At 43.5% G+C, this 24362-nt stretch overlaps 1 protein-coding gene across 3 annotated transcripts in view; it reads left to right on the top strand.

The window, feature by feature from the left end:
- Positions 1-24362, top strand: part of SETBP1 (SET binding protein 1) — a 352849-nt gene that overhangs the window by 250235 nt on the left and 78252 nt on the right. For all 3 annotated transcript variants that reach the window (XM_081078692.1, XM_081078693.1, XM_081078694.1), the window contains exon 4: positions 6530-9989. In XM_081078692.1, coding sequence (XP_080934818.1) covers positions 6530-9989 — 3460 coding nt within the window. The remainder of the gene's footprint in view (positions 1-6529; positions 9990-24362) is intronic.

Here is a 24362-nt window from a genome sequence, read left to right as displayed (position 1 = left end):
GCCCAAGGAAGCCCATTACAGTGGCCTCTGTCTCTGTGTGAGCCATCACCCCCAGTCAAAGGATTTTTTTTTTCTTTCAGTATCATTCACAGCCACCAAATCGCAAATAAGGAATGTTTCCTGTGGGAACTACATTGAGGTGACTTCCCAGGGCAATTCATGTGACAGGAAATGAGGACACATTCACTGTATATATGTGGTTGGAAACTTCCTGTCCATTTAGGAGCTGGGTACGTTTTCTGTGTCCCAGTCTGTTTGGACTGCTATAAGAGAATACCGTAGACTGAGTGACTTTGAAAAACAGAAATGTATTTCTCACAGTTCCGGAGGCTGAGAAGATCCATATGTCAGCAGATTTACTGTCTGGTTGAGGACCTGACTGATTCCTGGTTCATAGATGGCCATCTTCTCTGTGTCTTCACATGGTGAAGGACAAGAGAGCTCTCTGGGGTCTCCTTTATTCTATGAGCACTAATCCTATTCATGAAGGTTCAAACCTCATGACCTAATCACATGGTGCTCCCAAAGGCCCCACTTCCTAATACCATCACATTGGGGTGTAGGGTTTCCGCACAGGGATTTTGAAAGGACACAAACATTCATGCAATTCTGTGGAATCCAAGAATCATAAAGCTATTGTTCAAAGACAGTACTTAGTGACATTCCTGTATCCCTACCCATTAACAAATGCAGGAATGAACTGGGTTGAGAGGTTTTGGGGGCACACTCAATGGAAGCTGGCATGTGCCTATTCATTCCTCTTTTTCATAAGCCTAAATGGTAATTTTCAAACTATATTTTTTTTTTAATGACAGAACCTTCTCTCCCACCTCCTTTCTGTGAAATGAAATCTTTTGAAGGCTGCTCTGTTCACTTACGGGTTAAGAGAATGGTCTGGAGCTTCTCTCATGCCCAATCTTCTGGCTACAGTTCAGAAATGTCTTTACAAAATCCTAGGTCTCTGTGGAACACATTTGAAAACCACTGAGCTGGAACATCTCCTGATAATATCAGAGCTTCTTTAGTCCCTTATCCAGACCCCTGTCTTTGATGTAATCCAGTGGTTCTCAACTCTGTGTGCTCACTGGGATAACTGAGAGCTTTGAAAAATGTCTTACTCTTCAGGCCCCACCTCTATAATGTTGATTTAATTGGTCTGGGTCAGATCCCAGGTATGGTGTTTTCATGAAGCTTCCTGGATGATTCTAATGTAGAGCCAAGGTTGGGAACCTTTAATCAGACACTTTGTGGTTGCCTTCCTTGTCTCCCACACTCAGCTCTTGCTCAGGCTTGAGCGCTTATTTCAAGCCTCAGGGATGGAATGCCCGGATTTCCCAGAGCTCTGGGGATTGCCCTGGATGAGCTAGGGAAAGAGAAATCCCAGGGTGGAGGTCATGCACACCTGTATGCCTAGTCCTTTCTGGGAGGACAGTATTCTCATCCATCCATATCCTTGTCCATCTTACCTGGCAGTGTACTTGGAATACCTAAACAGGGGGCCATGAGTTCAGAGAGCAAAGCAGGAATGCTCAATGGTGCCAAATTGCGTATCCTAACAGGCCTATAGTGGTTTGCTCCGCATATTTACCACCAAAAAGTACTGCGGATGTCATAGCAACCACTGAAGAGCCCCACCCCAGAGGAATTATGGTGTTAAAACATTAGATCAGTGGTTTTAAAATTTGATTGTACATCAGAATTATCTGGGGAGTATGTTAAAAATGCATATTCCTTGTTTCCACTCTGGAAGATTGCAAATTAGTGGATCTGCGATGGGGCCCAGGAATCTGTATTAATAACCAGTACCTTCGGGGGTCTGGCACAGAGATCCAGGACCACATCTTGAAAAGCACCAAGTGCCAAATTAAGAGATGAAGCTCCTTCCTTTCTTCATACTCAGACATATTTTCCTGCTCATGTAAAGCAAAATCTCACTAATAGTAAACTTAAATTATTGATGTCAGCAGAAAGTAGCATGAACACAGCTAACCCAAAAGAGTAGTTTATCTCTGGCAAACTCATGGTTGAATTTTGAGGAGTTATATTTTTCTCAGACCCAAGTCACCATCTCCTCCTCTCATTGCGACAAACCTTGTTTTTTAGGTAAGTCTGAGATATGGCTGGTGACTCGTTTTCTTCCCGTTTTTGTGGATCTTTTAGTTTTTTTATGCAGTGATCTATTGCTCTCTTTTTAAAAAAGGTGAAAATGAACTGCTTTTTAAACAGAAATCTGACCTTTACAAAATTTAAATGTATATGATTTATACATCGGTTGTAGGGAGGTAATAGTTATGTACTCTACATAAGAATTCTTCACATTACTCAAAGACTTGCTTCCATAAACACATCCCTTAGAGAAATCTGTCCGGTGTTTTCAAAACGGTGTTTTACTGCCAAACATTTGGCCTGGGCTCAATGTGCATGGAAAGCACTGTTCTTATAAAAGTAAGCCACACCTTCAAAATGACTATGAGTCCCACAGACAATCATGGAGGTGGGGGAGTAGCCAGGAGACATTAAAAGTTTTCCACAAAAATAACTAGCCCAGTGTAGCATATCATCAGCTCTTCCCTTATTTGTTAACCCTGCTGAGGGCTGAGGGTGGTATAAAAACCTTAAAGTATTCAGGTCTTATCCCCCGAAAAATTCATAATCTGAAGGGGAAATGGAAACAGGTGCTGTGTGAGTTCCTAAAGACCCTCAAAGTCCCCATAGGGAATTCTGTCAGCAAACCACTGGAGAAGGGTGAATGGCGGGGAGAGTCTGTGCTTCTCTCACCTGCCTCGGCTTTGAGCTAGGGCCCTGTTTTTCCATGTCCATCTATGTCTCCATGGAGTAAGTGCTCAATTCTCAGTGAAGGACATATTGGAACTGACAGCCTCATCACTGTGTATATAATATGTCATGCCTGACAGATGAAGAAATGGGATTTCTTGAAATGCATCGGGATATAGCCATCAGCCACTGCTGGAAGAAAGCCTGTTCTGCCAGATCCTTTCGAAAGCACCCCTTTTGGTTCTCTCTGCCCCTTCACTTCAGCCCATCAGAGTGCAGCGTTTAAAGCACCATTTCCCTCCATTACTCCTGATTCTGTGTCGTGCTTCCCTTTTGTCCACCCTGCCCTTTGATTGCCTCCCTCTCCCAGCAGGGCAAATTGCAGCTGATGTAGTAGGAACAATGGGATCAGGCAGTGTCCAGATGGAAGCCCTGGGAACCAGGCACGCTTAACAGCATTACTTTCAGCTGGTCTGGCCTGGGTGTAAGTGAGCAGGCCCCACCTTTCAACTGCCAGAGTAAAATCCACCCTCCTGACAGTCACGTGGCTTTCTCAAAGACAGAGCTAATTAGAAACTGAAACAATTAACCGGAGATGGGGGAAGACTAACAGTAAAAATTACCCTGAAGGGGAGTTACTTTGCAAGTGCCTTTGGTCTTTAAGTCTTTGGGAAAGATTTTTTTTGTTCAACACCTAATGCATTCGAGTGCTCCAATTTGATTATGAGCCATTATCAAACAGCTGATTGTCGGTTTATTGTCTTTTGTGTGTAGCCATATATTTTGTCATGGTAATAGGCACCTCAAACGTGATTTTGTTTATTCATTCAACAAACCTTTCTTGGGAACTTTCTAGGTGGTTTGCTTTTCAGTAGGTACTGGGAATAAGAAGATAAATGACAGAGTCTTTGACCTCAAAGTACTTACAGTCTAGGAGAGAGAGACAGAAAAGTATACAAGTAAATGGTACGTAGCAGTATAAGGATTGTGACAGATGTGTTTGTGGGAGACAATTGCACTTGCAGAAGGAATGGCATAAGAAATTAGGATGGAGGGGGTGGTTATGTTTGCAGACAATATGTTGCAATATACAGGTCATTAATCTCACTGTCGACAAAATGAAATACCCATAGTAAAATGTATGTTCCTTTATTTATTCAATAAATGTTTTTCGAATGCCTACTATTTGCTGGGCACTATGGTTGGTACCTCTGTGATGGTGTGTGTATAGGATAGAAAGGGAGACAGGCATTAATTCAGTTAGTCCACAAATCGAATGTAAAATTAAAACTATGATAAGTACAACAAAGATGAGATGCATGGTTTCATTATAAAATCTTATAATAGGAGTATTTCTATAAGGGAAGGGGGCTCCTAGATTCAGCTGAAATTAGAACATAAAGAAAGAGTTAATAAAGGACTCTCCTAGGTGCCAAGAATAAGAAGATGGAGCAACAGAGAAAAACTGGTGGGAATCGGTGACCAAGATTCCACCTTCACCATGAAGCCCACCTGTGAACTTCACTTTCAGGATCTAGAAAAACGGAGGAGGGTTGGTGGCAGGGGGTAGAGGAAAGAGGGTGACTATAGGTCCTGTTTTACCAGGTCCAAAACAATAACTTACACCTTTTGTTCCACTATAATTTTTAATAAGCGCCACCACTGACTCTCAAAAATATTCTAGTAACAGTAATCAACTATATTGTCACCCTAAGGAGATGGGAGACTTTGTCTTCAAGCCCTCTTGTAGACCTGTCACCCTGTGAGTAGACACATAGTACCCACTACAATCCAAAGCACAAATGACAGATTAACAAAGACCTGATTCATACTAGATAAGGAAGTGGCATTTCACATTTTATGCTGTGCATAAGATTTCTTTCTTTTTTTCCCCCCAAAAACAAAATGGGAAAGCAGCCTGTGTCCGCAGCAATAATACCCAGTAAACAAAGTCAAGTTGCAGGATTAGTTATCTAGAGGTTGGTGATGCAGTGGGGTGTTTACTCTTTACTGCATGATGAAGAAAAAGTTAATTTTTTTCTTCTTAATTTTCTCCTGGACACTTATCGGCATAGCTTGGGGAGACGCTATCATGACACTTAAAACACATAGTCCAGTATTGGAAATACAACCAGGATTTCATAAAATCAGGGACGCAGAAAATAAGCCTAAGGATTCCAGCAACTGGTATGAAAGAAACTCTGGTTGCTTTACCACACTGAATTTTACCTGTAATGCTTCCTGTCATCTGTGCTTTGACTCCTAACAGGGACCATAAGAAGTGTTTCCTAATAAAACGTCAGTCCTATAGCATCAATGGCAAATAGAGAGAGAGAGAGAGAGAGAGAGAGAGAGAGAGAGAGAGAGATACAGACAGACAGACAGACAGATACATATTACAGGTTAACACTTCCTAAATGAACTAAGCCAATCATCATATACTTCTCAGTGGGGATAGTATCCAAAGATTTCTTCAGTTTACTAATATTTTCCATTCTTTTTCAAATCTTAGGGCAATGCATGCTTTAAGTTGACGACTCTGTGTGTAACACAGGACTTATAATAAGCTGTGAGGAATGCTTTGTAACTGGTAGCATGGCTTAAAATTGACCTGGAACAGTGCAAGCATCTCTGTATTAAAAATAGTGTTAATATCTCAAAATGATGTATTCACTCTCCATTCCCTTTGTGATTTTATAGACGCTGCTTATGCTTGGCCTGTAGCACAGTTTCTGCCTTTCCTAAGGAAGGTGCCAGAATCTGAAGACATTCATAGAGAATCAATGTAGGGAAAACACCGCTGACAAGTTCAGAGGAGTGATCTTGAATGATAATGATTTTTTTCCTGTACATTCATCCATGAGACTCAAGGTTCCTTTGGAGAATATCCAAGAGTATTCTCAAGAGAGCAGCCAGTGCCTCATGTGGGTTTAAGGACGCCTCAGAGGGCCCACTCCCAATGGCAGCACAGTTCTGAGAGTCAGCAAATATTTGAAGCCTCTTCCATATTTCTTTCCTTCTTCCATTTCCTCTCCAGGCCTTTGACTGGCCCACTTTTCCCGATGCAGTCTTCCTGCTTCCCCCTGAATTCCTAAACTTGTGCTGCCTTTCCTTGTTGCAGTGGTTCCTAAGGAGCTACTTGGTTGAGTACAGAGACGTTGGAATCCAGGATCAAGTGCAAACAGAAAGTGCCATAGGAGGAAGCAAGGAAAAGATGTGTGTCTGAGGAGAAGCGTGGACAGAAATAAGAGTGGCTGGAGTTGGGCAAACGAACGCAGGGAGTCAGGAAGTTCCGATTCTCTCCTGGACTCTGCCACCTTGGCAGGACACTATTACCTATTCAAGTTTTGGCTTCTTCATTTGCAAAATACAGGCATTGAACTAAGTCACCTTTAGGGCCCTCTCTAAACAATTCTTACTCTGAGATCGCATTTAACCGAGATAGGTTGAAGTTCATGTGATTTGGAGGAAGGAGGGGGGAAGACAGTGATTAAAGCATCCCTATGAATGTTCAAAATCAGTGCATCATTTTTACTACTGCAGTTGAGAAACCCTCCGTAAAGCATCCTGGAATTAAAGGTGGCGGTTTCCAACTTTTCAATCATTAAGCCTTTTGACATTAAATTTTAAATAGTTCCCGTATGCTCATCTTTGTCTCTCTCTCTCTCTCTCTCTCTCTCTTTCTCTCTCTCTCTTTCTCTTTTTTTTTCTCTCTCTCTCTCTTTTTCTCCTTCTCCACTCTGCCCACACTTAGGCTTACGAGCGGCCCCAGAAACACTCAGCTCTCCTTTATGACCCAGGCCTCCCACAGGACTTCACCGGTGACACCTTAAAACCAAAGCACCAGCAAAAAAGCAGCAGCCAGAACCACATGGACTGGTCCACCAACTCTGACAGCGGACCTGCCACTCAGAATTGCTTCATCAGTCCAGAATCTGGCCGAGAAACTACAAGCACCAGCAAGATCCCAGCTCTTGAGCCCGTGGCTTCCTTTGCAAAGGCCCAGGGTAAGAAAGGCAGTGCAGGGAACACATGGAGTCAATTGTCCAACAGTAGCAAAGATATGCTCTTGGGAAATGTGGTCCCCTCCCCAAGCAGCCACAGCTCACCAGCCCCACCCAGCAGCTCTGCCGAGTGCGGTGGGCTCCAGCCTTTGGTGGATCAAGATGGAGGCAGTGCAAAGGAGCCCCCGGAGCCACCTACTGTCAGCAGCAAGAAAAAGTCCAGTAAAAAAGATGTACTAAGTCAAACCATACCAAACCCAGACTTGGACTGGGTCAAGAGTGCCCAGAAAGCATTTGACAACACAGAAGGGAAAAGAGAAGGCTACTCAGCAGATCACGCCCAAGAGGCATCACCAGCCAGACAGAATGTGAGTTCCGTCAGTAATCTTGAAAATGACTCCAGTCATGTCCGGATTACTATCCCTATCAAGGCACCCTGTCTAGATCCAACCAGCCATAAAAGGAAAAAGAGACAGTCTATCAAAGCCGTAGTAGAAAAGATCATGCCGGAAAAAGCTCTGGCTTCTGGAATCACGATGAGCAGTGAAGTAGTTAATAGGATACTTTCCAGCACTGAGGGAAATAAGAAAGATCCCCGTGTCCCTAAGCTGGGTAAAATGATAGAGAACGAGTCCCCCTCACTTGGCCTTGAAACCAGTGGCAATGCTGAGAAAATTGTCTCAGGAGGTGTGTCTAAGCAGCGGAAGCCACCCATAGTCATGACACCTCCAACATGCACAGATCATTCTCCATCAAGAAAGGTGCCAGAAATCCAACATCCAAAATTTGCTGCAAAACGGAGGTGGACATGCAGCAAACCAAAACCCACCAGTATGCTTCGGGAGGCAGTCATGGCCTCCTCTGATAAACTGATGGTGGAACCGCCATCTGCTTATCCCATCACCCCATCCAGCCCTCTGTACACCAACACAGACAGTCTTACTGTGATCACACCAGTCAAAAAGAAGCGGGGACGACCAAAGAAGCAGCCTCTGCTCACGGTTGAGACGATTCACGAGGGGACTTCCACCAGCCCAGTCAGTCCCATCAGCCGGGAGTTTCCTGGCAACAAGAAAAGGAAGAGGCGACGCAGTTTAGCTAAGTTGGCCCAACTAGTGCCAGGGGAGGACAAACCCATGAGCGAGATGAAATTTCACAAAAAAGTTGGAAAGCTTGGCGTGTTGGATAAGAAGACCATCAAAACAATCAATAAGATGAAAACACTCAAGAGGAAAAATATCTTGAACCAGATCTTGTCCTGCTCCAGCAGCATTGCTCTGAAGGCTAAAGCACCCCCTGAGACCAGCCCGGGGGCAGCCTCAATTGAGAGCAAACTGGGCAAGCAGATTAATGTCAGCAAGAGGGGAACCATCTACATTGGCAAGAAGAGGGGCAGGAAGCCTAGAGCAGAGCTGCCACCCCCATCCGAAGAACCCAAAACAGCCATCAAGCACCCAAGGCCTGTTTCTAGCCAGCCGGATGTTCCAGCCGTGCCTTCCAACTTTCAGTCACTTGTGGCGTCTTCACCAGCAGCTATGCACCCACTATCAACACAGTTAGGTGGGTCAAATGGCAACCTGAGCCCCGCCAGCACCGAAACCAATTTTTCAGAGTTGAAAACTATGCCAAATCTCCAGCCCATCAGTGCTCTTCCAACCAAAACCCAAAAGGGAATCCATAGTGGAACCTGGAAGCTGTCTCCACCCAGGCTGATGGCCAACTCACCTTCACACCTCTGCGAGATTGGCTCACTCAAGGAAATAACCCTGTCCCCTGTGAGTGAGTCGCACAGTGAGGAGACGATCCCGAGCGACAGTGGCATTGGGACGGACAACAACAGCACGTCTGACCAAGCAGAAAAGAGTTCAGAATCCCGACGGAGGTACTCTTTCGATTTCTGCTCCCTGGACAACCCGGAGGCCATTCCGTCTGACACCAGCACAAAGAACCGGCATGGCCACCGGCAGAAGCATCTCATCGTGGACAACTTCTTGGCCCACGAAAGCCTCAAGAAGCCAAAGCACAAGAGGAAACGGAAGAGCCTGCAAAAGCGTGATGATCTCCAGTTCCTGGCAGACCTGGAGGAGCTCGTCACCAAGTTCCAGCTGTTCAGGATCACCCACCGCAGTTACACCTTTTACCACGAGAACCCGTATCCCAGCATTTTTCGGATTAATTTTGATCACTATTACCCGGTGCCATATATCCAGTATGACCCGTTGCTCTATCTTCGTAGGACTTCAGACTTGAAGTCAAAGAAGAAGCGTGGTAGGCCTGCAAAAACCAATGACACCATGACAAAGGTGCCTTTTTTACAAGGGTTCAGCTACCCTATCCCCAGTGGAAGTTACTATGCACCCTATGGAATGCCTTACACATCAATGCCTATGATGAACCTTGGTTATTACAGTCAGTACCCAGCTCCCTTGTACCTGTCGCACACGCTCGGAGCCGCTTCCCCGTTCATGAGGCCAACGGTGCCCCCACCTCAGTTCCACACAAGCTCCCACATGAAGATGTCCAGTACAGCAAAGCATAAAGCAAAGCATGGAGTACACCTGCAGGGACCTGTGGGCATGGGCCTCGGTGACATGCAGCCATCCCTGAATCCTCCCAAGGTGGGCAGTGCCAGTCTGTCCAGCGGTCGGCTCCACAAGAGGAAACACAAACACAAGCATAAGCACAAGGAAGACCGGATTCTGGGGACCCACGACAACCTGAGTGGTCTCTTTGCAGGCAAAGCCACAGGCTTCTCCAGCCACATCCTGAGTGAGCGGCTAAGTAGCGCAGACAAAGAGCTCCCGTTGTTGAGTGAGAAGAACAAGCATAAGGAGAAGCAAAAGCACCAGCACAGTGAAGCCAGCCACAAAGCTTCTAAGAACAGCTTTGAGATGGACACCCTGTCTACACTGTCACTTTCTGATGCCCAGCATTGGACGCAGGCCAAGGACAAAGGTGACTTGAGCAGCGAGCCTGCAGATTCATGCACAAAAAGGTATTCTGGCAGTGGCGGGGATGGTGGCAGCACAAGACCAGAGAGCCTGGATGTGTTCAGTGAAATGAACTCTTCAAACGATAAGTGGGACACTGACGTGAGTGGGAGTAAAAGGAGGAGCTACGAAGGCTTTGGGACGTACAGGGAAAAGGACATCCAAGCCTTCAAGATGAACCGCAAGGAGAGAAATCCTTACGACCCCTCCATATCTCCAGGTAAGACCATGGTTTTGCTCAGACTTGAATGATCTTGTTGCTTAACTGCTGTGGTTTGTTAGCACTCTAGAAGTCTGCCATGTTTCGCACATTGCGTTCACTAGTTTGCAGATAGGAAGGAGGCACATGAACGTCCTTGCATGTTTTGTACATTGCACGTTTTGTACATTGTTCTCTTGGTATTTACTGTCTTTTTCTTGGAGCATTGCCTGTGAACTGTGGGCCCAGAGGCAGCCCCAGGAGCTATCTAGACTACAACCATACCCACCACTTTTATGCTTTTATTGACAGTGCTCTCGTCACGTCCTCCTCTGATCAGATACAGGTACAGTTTGCTATTTGGATAAAGCCTCCAAACTCACTGGGAATACCATCAAAATCCCAAGAATGTCAAAGCTGGACGTGAATGAATATCTAGTTCATCTGAGATGTTTTCTCGAGCAGTCAGACATCCTAGATTGAGAATTGTATAGCTGAGGCATGGAAAGATGATGACCCATGAATCCTGAAGTCTACCTGCTAAGGGAGCCACAGCTCCGGGCCATATTGTCCTCTCTTTGTTTATGGGCATTTGATAAGCTGCCCTAGGCAGGCCCCCAAAGTGAACACCTGACTGTCATTTCCCTGCACAAAGGGAGGAAGCCTGGCTGAAAAGTGTTGCAAGCCTCCTGCCCCCAAGGGGACCTTACCGCTGTGTCACTTGGCATGTCCACTGGGAATGGAATTTGCCCACTAATCTCTACACTGAAGTGTTGGCTCTTACAGAAAGAGCTCATTCCTTTTCAGTTGCTGGCAGAATTTCCTTGCCAACCTGCCCACCCATACAAACTTTCCTTGCCGTGGAGTCCTCATACTTCTTCCCATCACATGGATGATAAGACTCCCGTAGAACAGAGCAGTAATTTACTAGGAAAAGAATAGAAACTCCTTCCCTAGGAGTTGCAGAAGCTCAAAGGATTTCTCATGTTCCACCTGCCCCCAAATAGTACAAACCCCCCTGCCAAAGACTGGTCTTTAAAGGACAAATCATGCCCACTTAAAGTTTGGGTGTAGTGTTTCACCTCTGTTTATGATGTGTACCTCGTGCTTGTCCTTTCCCTTCCCAGGGAGTCTATAATTAGAGGAGGTGAGGGGAGACTATTCATGAGAAATTAGAGACATTTTCTAGGCTGGCAGAATTCAGGAAGAAATATAATTATGAATTAGAAGGCACTTAAAGATTCCCCCAAATTGCCACTAGCTTGTGAGTTGCTGTAGTAGTAGATGTTCTCCTTGGTTAATAAAGAGACCAATTAGCAGTCATGTCCCCTGCATTTGCTCAAGATGATAAATGACCCACACTTTGTGTCTGCCCACAGTGGATGTGCTCATCTGGGTTTCCCATTTCTCATCATCAGACTTTGTTGAAGGTGCTTGGTAATTTTGTGTGTGTGCAAAGCCCAAGTTAAGCTTACCTGGACAGGAGTTCCTAGATTAAACTTTCGCATGAGTGATACTATTGCTTTTTCTTTTAGCACGATGAAATTGATTCATAGGACCGAAACTCACCATGGACAGAGAATGTTCTTTATTATTATTATTACTATTATTATTATTATTAATGACGATTATCATTGTTGTTGTTGTTTTGGCATTGTTTACCTAGAAAATTATGGTGATGCATTATTGCTCACTGAAATCCAGTTTTTTGAGTTATTTGGGCCACTGCTTTGTGCCTATCTGTTTTATATGATTTTATTTTTTCCTCAACATTTTAATGAATCGTAATTATTGGTCACTTCTGTCTATATGAGTTATGCCTGTTGTCCCTGCATACCTTGTTGAATATCTTATTGGAACACACCAGATTCCCTATCTTTCCTCTCCCTTTCAACCTTAACCCCCCCTTGTCTATATCCCAAATACCCTCTCTGGACCCCTAAAGCATTAGGAGAAAATGTCTTTAGTAGCACTTGGAGCCCAATGTCAGAGTTTGTCAAGATTTCCTGAAGAGCGTTCACCTTAATGTAATACACTCCAGAGAGTGCCAAGTCCCATTGAAAGTGAGAGGCAACAGGTGGGATGAGGCTGAGGTTACTGGAGGCAGTCAGATCTTTCAGAGACTTTATCTGGATCGAGGTGTCTGTTTGGCGAGATGATACTGAGGGTCATGACTGGAAATCAGCACTTCCCACCACTTCTCTCCCTCAACATTTTCTTCTCCATTCTGGATTCATTTCTGTAGCATCTAATGTCCTACTTCACGTGAGCTAGTCTTCTCTAAAATACATATGGCAGAAATAAAGATGACATCCTTTTAGCCTATTGAGGACAAGAGTTAGGAGCTGAATCACAAGAGGACTTTGAGTGCTCCCTGAGATTAGAGCTAATGTAAGGCCCCATAGTCATTACCATGTAAGTCATTACCATGATGGAGACAGGAAATCGAGACCCCAGTTAGCCGTAGCAGCAGTCGCACTCTCCATTTTTTCTTTCCTGCTTGGAAGATCATTCTTTCTCCATCCCCCTGCCCCACCATAGATGCTTTGCCTCGTTAGCCCCCTTACAACACACCTAGAGCTTAGAAGTCACACAGACTCCTTACTTGGTTTCTGTATTTTACTCCTTCAACTTTTTTGATTTTGGAAGGCAGTACCTCTTTTGACCTATTTTCTAAATGCATACCATCTGCTAAATCTGCATTTATAAAAATGCGTGCCAGGGACCGAATAATGGACAGATAATGGGAAGATGCAATCCACAGACTCTCAGAGTTGGAAGAAGCCTTATCAGCCCTCATTTGCGCCTCTCTCCTACCAGGCATCACACGCTGACAGGCAGCAGATTCCCAGAAGAGCAAACCTGTCCAAGGTTGACAATACATAGTCAGAAAGTGCTCTCAAAGCCAAGTTCTCATAAGGCAGTGAAGAGGTCTCTAGCGTGAGTGATGTTTTTCCCATTCAGACCACTTGGAAACAACCTTTGCATGCTTTGACCTCAGATCATGCCAGGAACTTCAGACATCTTGACCACTGCTGTCCAGGCTCCCAACAGATGTTAGAAAAGCAGTGAGAAGAGGAAATTTCCATCTTAGTTCAATGCCGTTATTCCTCAAGGTAGCCATCCAGAGTCCCCAAATGTCAAGTACTTTCTTCATGATGAATGGATGCTGAGAACTAATTCTTAGCTCACCTCTCAGATAGCAGAATCCTGCCGTAAAGGTAGCTGGATTCCCTTGAGCCTGGCTGACTCCACTTGTCTGTGTGGCTTTTCTCTTGCCCTTTGCCAGCTCCACTTATCAGTACCGTGGGGCATTTGGGGAGGCAATCACGGCTGTCACTCACAGGCAGGAAATGGATGCCCAAGCCAAAAATAATATAGAAACCTCCTCCAAGCAGTCATCCAGATGAGGGAATTAACCACATGGATGAAATGCCATGAAAACTGTACAAAAGAAACATGTGTAAGGAAAGTTTTCTAAAAATAGAATAGAAGGAATAAGAGGACTCATGGGAGGAAAAAGTTAAAACCAGGAAAAAAGAAAGGGTGAAAAATGGAAAGCTGATGAAGTGTAGACTGTTTAACCTTAATCCAAATGGAATTCTGGGTCATCCTGTGGGAGGAAATGGAAGATTAATTAGCCAATAGCTGCTGTGTGGTTTATCGGGATTGAGAGTACCTGCCCAGTCTTGTCTCGTACACTAACCAGCTGGAAGACCTCATCTTTTTTGACTCTCAGTGTTCCCAAGTGAGACTATGACAATAAAGGTTCTAGCCAGACTGGATAATCTAAGATTCTTAAAGTCTCTAATTTATATAAAGGAATTTGAATATGAATACATACACATACGAACACACACATACCCAGATTAGGCCGTAAGGGAGAAGATGCCCAAGTTATTCGCCAGGTTGGCCAATTAATTACCTGTTCAATGAAGTTTCAAAGCACATCCCTCTGGTCCATGCATTAATCCGTGTGACTCACCCCATTTATCTTTGGCTCCAGACACTTCACTTAGCCATTTGATCTCACCTTTGGAAAAGGTGAAACTCCTCATACCTGACTCCCACCAACAAATTAGCTTGCTCCTTGTGTGGGTTGAAACCAGTCATCATCTTAGAAACGAACAGATCAGAGCACTGATATGACCCACAGTAGGGGAGCAAATAGAACAATCTTGCGTTTATATTTACACTCAGAAGTAAAAGAATCTTAATTGTGTGGTATAAACACCTTATTCTGCTGATGAGCACACTGAGGCTTAAGAAGGACAAGTGATTCGTTCACTGTTCAGTGATACATATCTAATTGATAGAAGAGCTCGGACGGGGAAGACTGGGGCGCTTAGCATCTGGGAAAGGGAAAAGAAAAGAGAGAGACACAGTAAAAGAAAAAAGAAACCAGAAAGGTGAGTCATGGGAGAGATGTTAAGCTATATGTTTTCTTTTGCTGTGAGCTATTGTAAAAGGTAAGCATCTCTTTGACAATAATTTGGTTTCCAGGCTATCTCTGGGGATCTATGTTTGGGACTGGAAACGATCTTTGTGGGCTCTGATGGAAGTCATTTTTTTTTACCTTTCCTGTCTTAACAATTGCACATACTTATTTTATCGAGCCTCCCAAGATTCCTCCAAAGGTTTCCTTTTGGAAACCAGGAATTAATCACATTAAATGTTGTGACCCATAACATTCTAGCAATGGAAGAAAAAAGAAAAAAAAACAACTTAGACTCATAGCATCTCTTTTGCTACATTGAAATAAGAAATCCAGCCATTCTGCTTTTGGAGCATGAAGTCCCCAGGCCATTTATCTTCCCACAGTTGGCAAACTTTCTCCTGTCCTGTTGGAAGTTTTTATTTATACCTCTGTGGCTTTGGAGAATTATGCAGATTCAGGTGTGGGTGCAGAGAAGTCACAATTTCAACAGACTTGGCTTTGATACAACATGGAGCCTTTCTTGGCTAGAGAAATCAAGAAAGCATGCTTTCCAAAGGCTGCCTGTCACTGGGCAGAGATAAGGATAGTGTTTGGAAGGACCCTCCAGAAAACCATCTCTTCACTCTACAAATGAACAAGTGATGGGGCTGAATACTTGTTAGGATTATTGCCTAGGCTTGTGCCCCTATAGCACGTAATGTAAATTGGCTGAATGCAAGAGGAAGTAAAAAGGACAAGAGAAAATTTTAAAAGAATTTATGTAATGTCTAGTGTATGCAGGGCTTGGTGCAGTCCTGGGGGTGGAATTCAAGATGAGTAACTCAATGCTTTTGCCCTCAAAAAGTTACAATCCAGAAGCTTTCCTCTATAATCTAGGGGAGGAAATGAGATGTAACTGATATTATAAGGCAGACTATAACACCCACCAAAATAACCATAGACAAAGTGCTGGGGCTATCCAAATGAAGGTGAAGCCACCTCCATGTTTTCAGTGGGAGTGGAGAGGTGGGGCCAGGAAGTGCTTCTTTATAGTAGTTACCATTCAAGATGGGTCTTGAAGGATGGAAGCAGCTTTTGGAGGGCAGAGGTGATGACGTTGGTACTGGCAGGGGGTGAGGTCAAACACAACATAGAAAGGAAGCCATGTAGATAAATGTATTTAGGTGGAAATACCCAAGAAGTGTTTGGAAAATAGTGTTTAGTTCTATTGAGGTTAGGATCTGCAGTTGAGGACTCATAACAGATAATATTAGAAAAGAATGTTGTGCTTATGATTTACAGGGTTTCCCCCCACATTCAGGCTTGTGCTCAATTAAGTGGGCAGTGGGAAGCCGTTTTTGAAACTGGCAAAAGTCATGAAATAACCAAATTATATTTTACCAGTTTTCCCTGACCACTCCTTTCCCCTAGCCTGGGTTGTGCAAACTTACCCCATCTTTGCATTATTCATATGATATTGTAATTATCCATTTCTTATTTGAATTGTACCCACTACCCTATGCTTCGTCCCCCACCCCACCCCCTAGATTAGAAGCATCATGAAGTCATCATTATCTACACAGGTTCTCCAGCAAAAAAACAATAGTAAGGAGTCATTCGTGATTCATCTCTTTCTCTCTCTAACAAAGGCAAAGACGATGATTCCAGTATGTTTGGCAACTGGGAAAATGGTGGCACGTGAACAGAATGATAGAAATCAAAGAGAGAATCTGGTTGGTGTGTGAGGAGATACATTGTTAAGGTAGCAGTTGGCAACTCTGTACAGAGCTTAGCTAGAGATTTATCAAAGGACCCTGTGGCTCGCCTTAAAGAGAGAGGCAGAAAGGGGATCAGGGATGATACAGAGAAGGAATGACAGAAATGTTAGAGGAGAACCAAGGAGTCAAGGAAAAATGAATTTAAGAAGAATGGGGTGTACAGTCAGGCCAGAAGGTGCAGAGAGTTCATGGAAGATGAGAATATGGATAAACACCTTGGTAACTGAAGAGAACAGAAAAGTTAAAGATGTATTTAGTGCCTCATATTATTAAGTCCTGGTGAGCTGTATGTGAAATCCAGATGGCAAAGAGTTAATGACTAAGTGGATAATGAGAAAAGGGGGCTGTAGGTGCAGAAAGCAAAACTTCCTTGTGGTTCTAGCAGTGTTCCAGTTTCTAAAGACACTTTGTTTCCGTAGTCAGCCCTTGATAGGAAGTGACATACTCATTCTCAGCAGGTCTTAAGTCTAAGATCCCCCAATTCTGAGCGCATAAGAACAATGCCAGAATTCTGCCTCCACATGAAGGTCACGTCTAGAAAAGGTAAAGGTTCCAGTATTTAAAAAGAGGGGAGAGATTCCAGGCCAGCTTCTCCTTTCCTGTCCCACAGACATATAGGCATTTAGTTTTGGATCCTGGTAATGACTATGTAAAGACTTTTAGAAATTCCTCTCTGTGGTACCATAGGTGTTGGCTGAACTACTGTGAGTGTTTGGAGGAACAGCCCAGGTTATCACAAGTTCTGGTAAATGGGTCTTTTATTGAATGTTTACTAGCTGCAAAGTAATATAGACTAAAAGCCAACTATTGGTCTTCCAGAGGTCTTTACTGTTTTGTGGAATAAAATGTATATGCCAGTTCATGAAGAGCTCACGTTGTCAAAAATGACTGGGAGCTCCTTAGGTACTTAACATATAATCCAGTGCTGGGAACCACTAGAGAGACTAGAAGAAAAGGCAGAGTTGAGGAAGGGCTCCTGACCTCAAGTTCCTTATACTACACGAAACAAAAGACTAAGTTAACATAACCAGAGGGATCCAAGATCAGAAAAGATAATAGTTCAAAAGGCAAAATCCTGGAACTGAACCTTGGAGAGTAGATGCGTAGTGAATGAGTGTGGCAGGAGATGGATGAAGACGCACAGGTGGGCAGATGTGGGGGGACCAGAAAGCACCTGGCTAGACGGAAGGTAGCAGTTGAGTGGGGATGGCTTTCTAAGAGGCATAGCCGCGAGGCAGGGCATGTGACAGTGCACCCCGGAGGAAGGGAGGACCCACTGGTGCCTACGGGGCCTGGGCATTCAGGGCATTGAGCCTGGTACTAGGTGCTGGGTGAAAGGATGACGTCCCAGAAAACATGCCTGTCCTCAAAGAGCTTGTAAAGCTATCAGGAGACAAGCGATAGATATATACACACATACAAAGCAATTAGAATAATGAGAGTCTACATATTTAATTACTGGAAACAAAAACCCATTCTACAGGGAAAAAAGACCCATAAAATAACTTCCAGCGTAATAAATTGCATGTTGTAAAAGCAAGTTGGTATTGGTGTTTGCCCAGTTACATAAAGATTCAGAACAAGTTGCATGAGCAGGAGGCTTTAAGAGGGAAGGATTAAAGGTAGAGCCTGCAAACCCCAAGAGCTGCCTCTGCTGTGGTTTTTGCACTCTCCAGTGAAGGGACTGGGATTCGGGTAAGGACACGGGGCTCCCCTTGCTGATGGACCATCTGAGGACACAAAGATACACAGGTTTCCTGGAGGCTGCATCATCCCTTACATCTGAACAGCGTGCTGTGCTTTCAAAGCACATTTCCTGACCGTTATTTGATTTTCCACATCCATTGGGGTTTGCAGATAGGTGTTGCTCTCCCACTTGACAGGCAAGGAAATCAAAACCCGGAGGGTTAACAAGTCTTTGTCCAAAGTGACCGAACCAGTTTTGCACAGGAAAAGTGCAGATCCCAGGTTTTCTGACTTTTCTCAACAACTCCTTTTTTCCTACTAGATTTCTAAAGTCTGTGACAAGGTCAGTAGTGTGACTCAGCTTCTGAATTATCCCTAAAGAACCCTTGCCAGTGGGTTAAATAGTGGAGCCCAGAATAAGGTACTAGCTAATTGGCAATTTGGTCTTTACCAAATTGAGTTTTTTATATAAAGGGAGTTCTTTGGAGCCAGGGTCAGCCAAGCCTGGTTGTAAGGCCAACTCTTTGTGTGGAGCCTTCATTTCCGAAGGCATAGAGGGAGCATGGATGGCCTGAAAATCACAAAGGGAGAACAAGAATATTTCATTCACTAAATCACAAAACAATCCAACTAGTATTTAAGACTTTGTTATTTTTTAAAGAAAATTTTGGGAGATTTTACACATCTACTAGTAAACACAGAAACTTGCATCTTGAGTGATACAAGCTAAAAATAAAAATGGAGTGGAGCAAGTGATTAAAGAAACTATTGGTTTGAGGATCCATCTCAAAAGTTTGGTAAATTGCTAGAGAGGAGACTTCATCTTCTTTTGAACGTCCACCAGGAATTGGGAAGTGGGCTAAAACAACTGTGGTCTGAACCAATTTCTCATGTCTTATATTCCAAGTAAGACCAGTAGGACAAAGAGGTTTTCTTTTGCAGGATATGCTTCTCTGTGACGTTAGTTTATATATTTTTACTTAGTTGTTCTAAAACACAATTATGAAAGTATCAAATGCCTAATATGTATAGGACATAGTGCTGGCATTGTTACAGCTATAAATATGTAAGGGACACCTCATCACCCTTCACTAGAAGTCTCATAGTCCAAAATGTCTGTGTCAGTATGTCTTTGTACAAAAAAACAACAAACAAACAAACAAAAATCTTTCACACTAGATGTTATTTTTCTCTTTGAGTCCCCCAAAACAACAATAAAAGCGGATTCTCCATTCTTCACATAAAGCAAATTATTATTTAAGAACACATTTATTGTTTTTTATCAAATGCATCAAATGTTTAAAACAAATGCATGCCAGTGAAGAAAATTTGGAAGATTTAGAAAAACATGTAGAAGAAAAAATAAAATCACCTTACAATCCCACTAAATAACCAGTATGATAACATAAATACACAGATTCCTAGCTGATGGGAACTGCTCCCCTTCCTTTCCTTTTGGCCTTCCTCACTCCCACCTCCCCAGGAGAAGTTTAGAAAAATCCAACCCATGCTCCCCTCCCACTCTGTCCCTCCTGTTTCTCTCTGTCCCACCACCAATTTGTTTGCCTGGTCTTTTCAATTTTCTGTCACGTACCTTCCCAAAACTGCTCACCATAACCTTTCCTTCTGCATTTTGTGTCGTTGCCCAGACATGGGAATATATTTTTTAAATAAATGTAGCAGCAATCGGGGATAAAAACCATCCAGATTTCCAGACTGTCCTATTTAAGGTCTCCACAAGAACTCAAATGCCAGGACAGCAACTGGGAAGGGGACAAATTAGTCACGGCTGAAGATGGTTGCCAAAACTTTTTCCCAAGAGTCAGTGAGTGTTGAGTGTTTCTTCTCAAATCAGAATCTGACAAGGGCGGGAGCAATAAGTTTTCCAAAGCTTAAGATCCACAGCTCCATCCTGCAGTGGAAAATGCAACCAGCCAGCCTGTGTTACAAATACCACCCCCACTTCTCAGGTACACACACACACACCAGAACAAGTCAAATTGTGTCTGCGCTAATTGGTCAGTGCTGCTGCCACTCTTACCAAGAGCATTTAAATGGAAGGAGCCAGTCATTCATTTTAGGTTTGTTGTAATAAAGGCAGTAATTCCCAGTTCAAAAAACACCTCTCCTGTTTGTTTTTTAATTCTATTCCTCCTCAACCAAGAAGTTCACATCTACATACGCTCTGAGCTTGGTATTTTCATAGGGCATCAGGCAAAGGAGAAGACAAGATCTTCTGGGAAATTTCTTAAGTCTTCACTGGACACTGCAAATGAAATGTTACCAAATAAAGTAACTGAAAAGGCTTTTCTCATCAACTTTTCCTCTATTAGTTTTCGAGTTCCAGTTGATATTACTTATGATACAGGAAAATCTGTCCCAGTGGTCTGTCTCAGAGAGGAGAATCCACTTCTGGGTAGCTTCTCCTGATAACTGGCGAGGACTCTGAGTAATGACCCCCCTCAAGTGAGTTCCCCAACATAGCATGTCAGCTCCACATGCATATAGAAGTCACTCAGACCCCAGAAATACTTCATTCATATGGGCTGAATTTCTTGGTCAAAAGCAATGCTTTTCTATTTCATTTTTCATTTTGGTGATTTTTTTTTTTTTTGGTTGTAATCAACCCAGAGCAAAACTCTATCGCAGCCATCTCCCCTTACAACTCTAACTAAACAAATATAGTAATTATTGAAATGGGGGGGGGAAAGAATGGACTAGTTTTTCATGGAACACCTAGGAAGGCAGCCACAGTAAAGGAATAATTGATACTGGATGTAGAAATATCAATTCCTATCGCATCAAGTCCATCTTTATTTGGATTAAAAGACCCTCCATTATCTACCCTCACAGTCTCACCTTGTTTCCTGATCATTTTCAGCTTATTCCCTCGCTGTGAGTTCTGCTAAATCTCCTTCTTATCCTACAGAAAATACCATAATTAGCCTCTCATCTGATCCTCCAGGCACCACATGGCCTCCTTCACATAAAACACCCTGATCTTTCCCATCTGGCTCCCAAATCTTGCCTACTTACTTCCTTAACCATTCTGGCATCTCCTGCTTCTCTGATACAACTCAAATGGCTTCACGTCCGTTTCACTGTTTCCTTACATATGACCTTGTTTTGTTTACCTTTCTTTTAGGTAAGGATTCTTAACTCACTCAGATAAAATCTGAGTGGGGGTGGGATGGGGGTCAGGACCATGCCATCCTATTTGTGTAGCTTATATGACGTTGAGATGATGCCGAGCGCAGCTCTTACTGAGGGGTCGGTTGATCAGGGCGATCCTCACAGACCACCAGGGTTCCTGGCACATGCGTTGAGAAGCACTAGCTTAAAAATAAATTCAGCAGCTTCTAAGGCAGCCTCATAGGCAAGAAAAAGCTCGAGAATTAAAGTCTCTCAGGTGTAGATTTGGATGCTAAATCCCCCACTTACTAGTCATGCGACCTTGGGCAACTTAGCTTCTTTAATCTTTCTTTACCTCATCTGAAAAATGAGACTATTCAGACTCACCTGGCAGAGTTTTATGAGAGCCAAATAAAAGCAAAATATCCACAAGAGCATACAACACACTGCTTATCACATAGTCGTTAATAATGTTCGTTGCCTTTCACTTCCACTTTGGATAATATATTCAAGCACAGAAAATACAAAACAGCAGATTGCTATAGAAACCTCCTGTAAGAACCGGGCTTTCCTTCCCAATTACGCTCTTACTGAGATGAAGTAAATCCTTCTCTGAACACACATACACACACAGAGGGGCAGGCATCAGCTGGACCCCAGATGGATTTGATGACAAAGATAAGGTGTCAGGGCTATACAGTTAAGGCGGATAAGTCACCAAAAATACACGCTGCACCCAAAGATAACTGAAAGTTCAGATGACGTGTACGCATCATCTGCGGGACTTGGACATTCTCCTGAAAGGGGTGGCACTTTCAGTCCCGTGGCATTTGGTCAGTCACAGCGAGAGTTTGTTAGCACTATTCAATGGCACCTGCTGTAGGGCAACTTATCTATTGACTCCAGCCATAAAAATGCAGCGATAAGACAAATAACGAAATGTATATTTACTTTCTATTGCTACTGTAACAATTTATCACAAATCCAGCAGCTCGAAACAATGCAAATGTATTGGCTCAGTTTCTGTAGGTCAAAGGTTGAGGGGCTCAATGGGGTCCTCTGCTCAGGGTCTTTCGGGAGCTGACATCGAGGTGTGGGCAGGGCTGTTTTCCTTACTGGAGCTTCTGGAGAAGGATCAGCTTCCAAGCTTCTTCCTGTTGCTGACCCATTCCGTTCTTTGCACTGTCAGGACTCAGATCCCCTCTGGCTATTAGCCAGGGGCTGGTCCTTGCTTCCTGAGGCTGCCTGCATTTCTCCTCCTGCTTTTTACGTGGCCCCCTCCAGCAGCAGAGAGTCAGATGTCTCTGACCTTCTTTTGTCCCTCATCTTTCTGACTCCTGGACACTCCTCTCCACCTTCCCCTCTGGTATTCCAGCACCTGGGACTTCTTACTGTTTCCTGAATATAGATGCCTCCTGCTTTCATACCTGCTAACTCTTGCTTATGCTCTTTCTTTCTCCCAGAATACCCTTCAGAGGGCAAGATGCTAACATTTGCTTCATGACTAACTACCTATGTTCTTTGTACGTTTCTCCTTGTGTTCTGGTAGGGAAAAGTCTACCTCATGGAGGATTTCGAAAATGCAGTTTAAAAAAAAAAGTCAATTACTGAACCACCAATTGCTAAACTGGAAGATAGAGAACTCCAAAGAGGGATAGTTCATTTTTAGACTGAAGTAGCATATGGAATGCTTCATGAAAGAGGTGGTACCATACCTGGGCCTTGAATTATTTGTATTTAGATAAATGGGGAATAGGGAGGAACAGCTCGAGGACCAACATCAATATATATGTAGTGTTCTTTGAAAAAAATAGTGCGTGTGTGTGGGTGTGTGTGTATTGCGCACGCACGTGCATGTGTACGTATAAAATTCCTGGGAAGACAAGCATGAATAAGAAAGAGCTCCTATTTTTGTGGAGTGTTTACAGTCTACTAGTTGATTCAGAAGAGAAAAAAATAAATAAATAAAATAATTAAATAAGAACAACATGTGATACATTTTGGGAGAGAACAAAAAGGGATAGTGTGGTGTGGTCTGCTTGACGTGAGCTACAAGTCCCCGTGGAGGCCTGGGGAGGGGGTCGGCCTGGGTAAGGCTTGTCCTTATCACAGTGCTCTCACTGTCAAGTGGCACGTTTCAATTGGATGTTCCCCGCAAGGACCAGAATCAAAGAAATGGAGCGGGGGTCTCTGTACCCTTCTGCAGATTAGCATGGCATGATAATACTTACCTGGATCATGTAAGTGGTTCCAGAGTACCTTGCGACGCCGTTACGTGTCCAGATGGCTTCACAAACCCTTTCTTCATAAGTAGGCAATGGTGGCTTTTCCTCTAATCCCTGCTTGAGTGATTGAATTATAATGACTTGCTCTCTTAGAGTGCCCCGGTGAGCTAACCAGCCACCAAAACCTCAGTGTGTCATCCAGGCTGGCAGGCTTGGAGGAGGTGGCTCCCAACATGTATTAAATCAAAATATTTCTCACTCTTACTTTCTTTTTACAGTTCCAAAGCTGTGTTTTATCCCATGTGAAAAGGGAAATAACTCCCTTGCTTGGATTTCTTGCTGACATTTCTCTTTGGTGGGGGTCAGGAGTGGGGCGATTCACTCAGAAGGCTCACTGTTCCTCATACTACAGCTCTGTGGTATTTTCATCAAATACCAACACCAAAATCCTAGTAATCACAAAAACATGTGCTTTCTCCTTATAGCCACCAAAATTCTTTCTCTTATTAAAAAAAAATATAGAAAGTTTAGAAATTCAATTAGAAAGCTAAACTCGATATCTTTACATTTTTTGGTTTCAAAAAAAAAAAAAGCTGCAGTTTTTCTGATTTCCCTTTAGTTAAATATTACTCCTGAATGGACAAAATTGTACCAAAAGCCTGAAGAACTGACACTCTGACATGAGGGGAGGATTTGTATTCCCTTGCTATTAAAAGAGAAGAAGAAGAAACCCTCAGTTATGTCTAATCTTTAGGAACGCAGTGCCCTGTCCAACCCACAAACTGTTGGCAGCACCATAACGCTACACAGAATGTTCTTTTAAACTATTTTTTCCCCTCCCAAACCTTTCCTGTGAAGTTATAAATCTCAGCATTTAGAGACTTTTTTTTTATTCAAATAAAGTATGGACTTTAGGTTGGGCCTTTTGGCCTCATTTCTGCTGGCTGCCTGCTAGAAAGGCGGCCCCAAGGAAAGCAGGCATACACTTAGCTGACTGGGCTTGTGTTTGCCTTGGTTTGTGAAATCCCATTTGGCCCTCCGTACACCAAGTGCCTACTTCGTGAAGCTGTGATTGAAAGACTTTGTACCCAGAGGAAGTTTTACCCCATCCTCACAACACCCTCCCGATTGTTTGGAAAAAGTGAAATTATTCTGA

This window comes from Rhinolophus hipposideros (genome assembly GCF_964194185.1).
Source record: "Rhinolophus hipposideros genome assembly, chromosome: 17".
Lineage (NCBI taxonomy): Eukaryota > Metazoa > Chordata > Mammalia > Chiroptera > Rhinolophidae > Rhinolophus > Rhinolophus hipposideros.
The sequence above is the reverse complement of the archived record's forward strand: the minus strand, read 5'-3'. Positions and strand labels throughout refer to the sequence as shown.